This window comes from Tachypleus tridentatus, chromosome 9, assembly GCF_004210375.1.
Source record: "Tachypleus tridentatus isolate NWPU-2018 chromosome 9, ASM421037v1, whole genome shotgun sequence".
NCBI classification, from domain to species: domain Eukaryota; kingdom Metazoa; phylum Arthropoda; class Merostomata; order Xiphosura; family Limulidae; genus Tachypleus; species Tachypleus tridentatus.
The window spans coordinates 70855195-70863490 of NC_134833.1; the positions used below are offsets into that span (position 1 = coordinate 70855195).

At 33.4% G+C, this 8296-nt stretch overlaps 1 protein-coding gene across 1 annotated transcript; it reads left to right on the forward strand.

Moving 5' to 3' along the window:
* Positions 1–682: 682 nt before the first annotated feature.
* Positions 683–6298, forward strand: LOC143225459 (BTB/POZ domain-containing protein 2-like). The gene is made up of 2 exons (XM_076454904.1): positions 683–1146; positions 1757–6298. Exons 1-2 carry the CDS (start codon positions 857–859, stop codon positions 2544–2546), a joined length of 1080 nt encoding a protein of 359 aa, XP_076311019.1. The 5' UTR covers positions 683–856; the 3' UTR covers positions 2547–6298.
* Positions 6299–8296: the final 1998 nt, after the last annotated feature.

Here is an 8296-nt window from a genome sequence, read left to right on the forward strand (position 1 = left end):
CTGTGTTTGTTTGTTTTGAACACGAGAATTACCTGCACTAACTGTCCCTAATTTAGCATCGTAAGACTGGAGGAAAGGCAGCTAGTCATCTTCACCCACCGCCATCTTTTGGGCTACTCTTTTACCAACGAACAGTGGGATTGAACATAACATTTAACGCCCCCACGGCTGAAAGGGCGAACATGTTTGGTGTGACGGGGATTCGAACCCATGACCTTCATATTACGAATCGAGCGTTCTAACCACGTGGCTATACGGGGCCCGCTAATGTGACACAATTGAGAAGTTTCAAAGTGAATAAAATCACATTAAAACATTGAATTGCATAAGTTAATATTTACCCAGTATCTGTCACATTGCATTTTTATTCACATTAAAATAATTCAGTATCAACATAGGTAATCAAGATGTTTAAGTAAGAAATTTCGTGATTAGTATTTTTTTTCAGACTATTTAATTGTAGATGTTATTCAGATAACTTTATCTCTGTTGCTAGGATACGTAGGGAACTAAGCTTTATCTACTGATGTACGCAATTAAATGTTCTTGTATGCAAGTGAGAAAGAAATTTAAAATGTTGCTCTGTCGAAAGGTAAATGTTTTTTTCCTTATAAAACTATCTACTTGTAGTCTCTTTTATTAAAATTTATTTAATAACTCATGTTTTATTATTTTATTTCATAAACAGTGGTTACTGCAAATCTTTGCCTAAAGCGTCCTGCAACGAAAACACTGTTCCACTCAGAGGACATTTTTTTCTAAGCATTTCCCACACTCTCCTCCGTCAGCTCGCTTAGCACCGAATCACACCTGCAGCAAAGCAACCGGTGTTTATTGACGTCCCTCTGTCAAGGTTATGTCGGATTTAACCGGTTCTCCACGTCATGCAGGGGACCGTGACTATTCGCCACTGCCCTCTGCTCCATCTCCCGGGCAAGTCTTGTATAACAGTGAGGACCACTGTGACGTCATTCTTTTAGTTGGACAAGGGGAGAAGTGTTGGCGTTTTCCCGGTCATTCGTTCATTTTACGTTCAGCTTCTCCTGTGTTTCAGTCGCTTTTGGCGTGTGAGGTGACAAATGAAGACTCCGTTACTGTCCTCAGGATTGAGAACGTTGAACCACATATCTTCGAAATCCTTTTAAGGTGAGTTAGTGAGTTTTATAAAAACTGCTAAGTAACCAACTGAGAAGAAATTCTGTTGAGGAGTGTGTGTTTTTTATATCAAAGCCACATCGGGCTATCTGCTCAGCCCACCGAGGGGAATCGAATCCCTGATTTTAGCGTTGTAAATCCGGAGACATATCGCTGTACTAGCGGGGGGCGTCTGTTGAGGAGCACAACACATTAAATGATATGAGGTTAATGAAGTTTCTTAAAAACTGGAATAAATATGTCACGCTCGTTTATATTAAAAAAAAACAACACGAGATAATACAAGAATGTTAACCCTGGAAGAATTTTTAGTAAGCAAGAACATTAAAGTCACAAATAAAATAAACAATAGGAATACGAATGAGGTAGAAAATTATTAGTTTTATGTATTGTTACCAATGATAATAAAAGGTAATTTTTTGGTAAGCTTTATTGATCGGACAGATGTATTGATGCATATTACTTGTCACACTACTGAATATCTACTTATTGTATACAAGGCCGAAGAATAATAAAAATGTTCTTTGTTATATGCTAAACGTTGTTCTCTAATTATTGTTAGTTTGAAATTTAGATTGTTGTTTGATTTTGTTTCTTTCAGGTATGTATATCGTGGAGCAGATGAGGTGTATCTTAATTCGGATCAGACAACAATGCAGCTGCTTACCGCGTCCAAAAAATATCTGTTACAGGAACTGTCTACCATCTGCCTCCAGTATCTGTGTGATAATGTGACAAAGGAAAATGTCCTTGGGATATTAAGCTATTTGAAAAAATTATCAGGTAGCAATGGTCACGATGAAGGACAAAACTTGCAGAACGAACTGTTAAATAAATGTGTCTCTATCATTGATTATCATGGTGATCACGTGCTACTCAGTGGCGATTTTGAGAACCTGGAAAAAGATATTGTGATGGATATTGTTACTCGGGATACCATCCAAGTACAATCAGAACTGACAGTTTTTAACGCTCTGATGAACTGGGCTTGCCAAGAATGTAAACGCCAGAAAATTGAACTTACTCCTATGAACAAGAGGGCGGTTTTAGGAAAACTCTTGTATTATGTTCGGTATTTGGTAATGAGTTTGGAGGAGTTTAGTTTGGGACCAGCCATCTCTGGAGTCCTTAGTGATGAGGAGAAAAATAGCTTGATGAAACGTCTTAAGGGTGAAAGCCTCTGCCCTCTACCCGATCAACTGAGCGGGAGGCGACAAACAATCAAGCGGCAGGGCCCTGCAGTTTCCGTGGGCACGACCGGTCCTACAGCCGCCGGTTCTTCCGCTACTCCACAGCCGCCTTGTAAAACAAAGAAAAAGAAAAAAGCCACCCAGAAGCTGGTCGAAGGATTAGGCGACTTCTTTATTTATGCTATCCAGCTACTAGACTGATTAATCATGCCAGTTGGCATTAATACAGTAGTTTATATTAAAATTGGTTTTGTAAAAAAATATACCTATTTTAAACCAGTATTTGATACTTTATTGTTTGTGGAAGCATTTTGAAACTTAAGCTTGAAACTACGTTTTGGACGATCATACAAAGTAGGAAGTTTACATGGAGCTTTGCGTGTTACCGTAAGTTTGGATTTGTTGGCATTCAACTCGTTTATAAGTGATCGCGGTTTTCAAATACGAAAAGAAATTACATAATGATCCAGATATTTATGAAAAAGTCGCATGAAAATCTAGGTATTTAACTACGCTACATGGAAATCCAGGTCTTTGTGAAAATCTCACATGTTAATTCATGTCTTTATGAAAATCTCACATAGAAATCTAGGTCATTACGAAACTTCAACACCAGACGATATATTATTATTACTTGTTATGACTGAATAAATTATTACATTTATTTTAGTTTAAATTCTATCTAAGTACTACCACTAATACAAGCTTTTACCCGACTTAATAGATCCAGTTATAAAACTGTGAAAATGTAGAACACTTTAATATCTATGTCTTTACCTTTAAGATACAGAACACACAATAGATAGTGGAATGAATATGTTAGATTTATAATAACAATTTTGCTGTAGAAACATAAGGTAGAAAATATTAATATAAACTTTTATTACAATGAAAAAAGCTACATCTAATTTTGTATGTTGCATGATAGAGTAGTAATTTTTGCTCTACTGGAACCACGAACTGTATTTCATTTGTCGGTAGGTTAGGCTATTGCAACATCTGTTGTACAAAATTAGTGATAAATAACATTAACTGGGTGACAATTTATTTTAAAACATGTTTTAACATGTTAGACTGAATTCATCTAGGTTTAGTAGGTAGATAAATTGCTACTAAAGAAACACGAGAGCCTAAACACTGTTTCTATAATTTATACTATTGTGTATATATCTCCAAATTGACTTTCTTTAGGTGTGGTGTATTAGTATAATAAAGGTTAGAGTTCGTGTAGATGTTTAAAAGTTTATAGTCGACTTAATAGATATTTTGTGTTGTAATTACAGCTTAAGCTGTGGAAAGAAATAGTTAGTCATTTATATGTGATTCTTATCTCACAAGTAAACACGAAAAACGTTGATTTGGGGTGAAGAGTTAATACACGACCCCCAATGAACTGTCTGCAACGTGACTTGGGATCGCTGCCAGTAAGTTAACAAAGCAGTATATTGTTGTATTTTAGTTGTGTATTTTGTTAACTAATATTATTTTATTTGGATCAGTTGCTTTCGTGAACAGGCTGCTTATTCTTTAGAAGTTGGTTGTTTGTAATCATGCGAGTTCGATGATTGGCTTTGTTGTAGTAATGTGATATGTTAGTAATATAGCTTTAATAGTGAGTAATGGTTTGGTATCTCAAATTTTACACTCGTAGGTTGTAAGTAACTATGTAGGTTGGGGTGTATATATATATATGTAGTTGTTATTCGAGTGTTTGCAATCAACGCTGTGTTGTATTATGATAACACCATTTCGTGATGGTGAATTAAGCGCACGCAGATTCTCTTCACATTAGTGTCCTGGTGTGGCGTAGTGGCAGTTTATAAGTCCGAGGGTTTATGGTTGGCGTCTCGTTGCCGCAAAATTCGTGTTTCACACTTTTGGACCGTAACCACATTATAAGAGCGAGAGTCAAATCCAACTATTCGATTAGAGTAGCTCAAGAGGTTGCGGTGGATACTATTAACCAGCTGCCTTTACTCTTAGTTTATTAGTTCAAAATTAGGGACGGCTTGCGCAGATATCCCTCGTGAAGCTTTGGGCAAGAATACGAAACACAGATTTCACGGTGGAACAATATTTAAGTTCAAACGTTTTCAAGTTGACTCACGGATCATTAAGTGACAAGTATTTTAGTAGTGCAGCAGTCACGTGATTCACTAGTACAGTGATACAGCATTTTATATAAAATAAATTTGAAACGTGATTTGTATCTCAACAAGTGATTTGTGCTGGGCTATATCTGTAGAACATTTTTTGTTCATTTAAGTATATTTTTTGCAGTAATTTTTCCTGTTGTAAAAGTAATGTAGAAGTATAATAAAAGTCCTTACTTTTTTAAATTTACTTTTAATAGCAAGAGAGATTTGCGTTTTGTAAATTTTAATGCGGCGGGACGTTTACTTAATTGTTGTGATTTTGATTTGTAACTTTTATGGATTTTCTGAAGTTAATGTATGTTTTCTTACAGCAAAGCCACATCGGGCTATCTGCTGAGCTCACGGAGGGGAATCGAACCGCTGATTTTAGCGTTGTAAATCCGTAGACATACGGTTATACTAGGGGGGGGGGCTTTTCTAAACTAAAACAACAACTTCTTAAAGCGAGGTATATGTAAAATTATCTACATTATTTACCAAGTTATTACTTGCTCAGGTCTGGTTACGTAGTTAACTTGCTTGATCAGGAATTATCGCTAATTTTGGTGGACGTTGCTTCATCTACTGTAAATCGATATCGGTGGAAACTAAATATCAAAATAGACTCCTGAAGATATAATACCATAATGTGAAAATAGTTTTATTTCATAGAAATCAAAAGAATATTTTAACGAAACGTAATTTGGTTCTTGTTATATAATACGATTTAACGAACACTTCCAGTTCTCGCGCTCCCAACTTGTTATATCTTCTTCAGTTCTGCTTACAAATGTTAAAGTTAGTTTGCTACACCCACACACATACACATAATGATACCACCCGTCATGTTTCCTAGAAATCTACAGGTCGTATCGGAACTAAGGAAGTAATAGTTATAAAAGACTATAATTTGTCTAATATTTTGTACTTGCAAAAAAACAACACAATACAAAAGCAATGTGATGAAATAATGTTTGACATAATAACAAACTTAGACAGTTATACGAACTGATGATGTTTTAGAATTGAATCTGGTTTTCGAATGTTATCGTACAGGAGACAGGGGTTAAAAAAAATACAAACATTTTGAAAATAATTGCATCCTACCTCCGCCAGGAGAAAGATAGCGTGCATGTACGAACATTTTACCATTCTTAAAGGTTGTAACAGAAAGAATATAAGTTATAGAATCCAGGTTTTAAACGTACAGATTGTGAACTACCGCTTTGTCTCGAACATTAACTGATTAGTAACTGATAAGTGCAGACTTGACAACGTTCAGTTTTGTGTAAACTTTGTCGCTTTTATTTGTGTATAAATATGACGCCGATAAGTTTCATTTTCAAGCTTTGTAGCATTGTAAAGATATATTACCGTGATATTGTTTTGTGGTTGTTACTTTAATCAACTTAGAAATTTTTATCCTTTATTATATGTTCAAAATAATCGTTAAAAGTGATTGATGTTGCTTGTAAACATATTTGTAAATTTTCTTTGACATGTTTGTATAGCGTAAATTTTATATTTTGTTTTAAATGCCATGTTATATCTATATGGTTGTGTTAGCTGTAGCAAGAGCTAATTTTTGTTCATCACACTAGAATAGCTTTCAGCTTATTGTTGGTTCTACAAAAAGCTTCGGATAAACCACATAGAGCAGAAGTAAAGCTCAAAAACGAAGAACTAACCAACAACGAGCCACGTTTTCTAGCAGTGTGTTTACTTAGTTGACTTATTGTTGCTTCGTAATATTTTTGTTTTTATATGCATGCTACTGTAGCAACTGTAAGCCGGTGAATAAAAAAAGTTGCAGAAAAATTCCTGTTTGTTTTGGATTTTATGAATATTCTTGTTGGTAGTTTTAACTGTTTTATGTTTCACGATCCAAAGCAATAGTTGAACGTTGTTACAAAAACAATTACACGGAAACCTGTTAAATACTTCTGTTTACTAAATTTCATTCATTGTAATTAATATTTTTGTCTACTGAACTCTAATCAGTGTACCACATATTTTTCTTTACTAAACTCCATATAGTGTATTAAATATTTTTTGTTTGTTGCACTTTATCCAGGGCAATATTTAATATTCCGATTAACTGAACTACTTCTATTTTATTAAATATTTATGTTTACTAAACTCCACTTACTGTATTAAATATTTTTGTTTACAAAACTCTATCCAGATTATTAAATATCCCTTTTACTAAATTACATCCACTGTATTTAATATTCCTGTTTACTAAGCTTCATTCATTATATTTAATATTTATTTTTACAAACTCCATTTAGTTTCCAGTAGTAAGCTTACGGACTTACAACACTAAACTTCGATTTCTATTCCAAACCAAGAACTCTACACAGCTGAATATAATAGTTGACTAAAAATGTATTACAGAAAATATACAATACTGCAGAAATTCTCATAAATGTTCATACTATTGGTAATTTAAAAAATAAAACACGGATGAAATATGAGGTTGTATATATAACGTACAATGAACAACCATTTCTCAGAAATGTGTTCAATGACAACCATCACCCATCATTTATTAGCCTGAACATTAACATTTATAATGTATTAATTCGTTCAAGTCATAGTAATTTATAGTCTTTAGCGTTAATACTCGTGATATATATATAAAATCAAGATGGACTGCGTATGTTTTCAACTCCTTTTCTATCTTTTAAGAATGAGACGTTAAATTTCAAGTTCAGAAATTTTAAAAGAAAAAAAAAATGTTAGGGATGAATACTTTCGTGATATAACTGAAATCTACTTTATCATGATCATGTCTTTAATGCTACACGTCTGCTGTGCCTGAAAAGTTGAAATGTCTAGAATGTCACAAAGATAGTGGCAAAAACACTTTGAGGTATACATACCCTGTTTTAAGATGTTTTAAATAGGCTTAATAATGCTTCTTGTATATGATTAGGTTTTATTTTCAATTTATCTTCTCTATCCCATTAATCTTGTGTTACTTCCTAAACTGAATAATGTACTGTGCAACATTCTCTAGAAATGGATATCAAGACTGAACGATCAAAAAATAATTTTCTTTAAACGTATTTTGAGAGAATTAATTAATTATTTCATTTGATAAGCACCTAAGAGTTATAGCTAAAAAAACGATAAATCTATTTATTATTAACATACTTGAAAACTCATTATTACAATAATTGAAACTTTACTTAATTACAAAATACAGAAATGTGTTTGGTGTTACACCAGTAAGAACAAAATTTAAGTTTAATTATAACTTGTCCATACTATTGTAGAAAAAATGTAGAGAGAATAGAAGAAACAAAACGTATTTGGTTATTTTTCTATTAAGGGAGTTTAAAGTTGTACTTTTAAGATGAAGTTATGTTTCTTAGACCAAAAGAAATGCGAAAATGTAACCAAAATTTCAGATGTAACGATGAAGAAAGTTTATCGGTTTCAAAGCATGAAGCTGTTCCAACTGAAGCATATTCTTCAAGTACTACATCACCATTATGTTTTATTATTACTTTTAAGATGCCACTTAAAACAGTTAATTTAATTACAGTTAATTGGACTTACGTGGGTTTAAATGGTAGCCTTTATATTGTGGAGTAAGCGCTTTTTATAGTTAAAACATAACGAGATAAAACTGGCAGAGACGTAAAATGAAAGTTTATCCGTGTACTTTTTAAAAAAAAGAAATGTTTAACATACGAGATGAAAGAAAATGTCGAAAAAAGACGTCTATTTCAGGTAATTATTGTTACGTATTATACTTGATCTCGGACGAGTCTGCGATTTATTACGTTACGTACGATACGCATTACT

What these genes read in the sequence shown, in the direction of transcription:
- LOC143225459 (XM_076454904.1), top strand. Translation starts at nt 857, where the DNA reads ATGTCGGATTTAACCGGTTCTCCACGTCATGCAGGGGACCGTGACTAT. An exon ending in ATCTTCGAAATCCTTTTAAG is followed by an intron (nt 1,147 to 1,756) that starts GTGAGTTAGTGA and finishes TGTTTCTTTCAG; the next exon opens with GTATGTATATCGTGGAGCAG.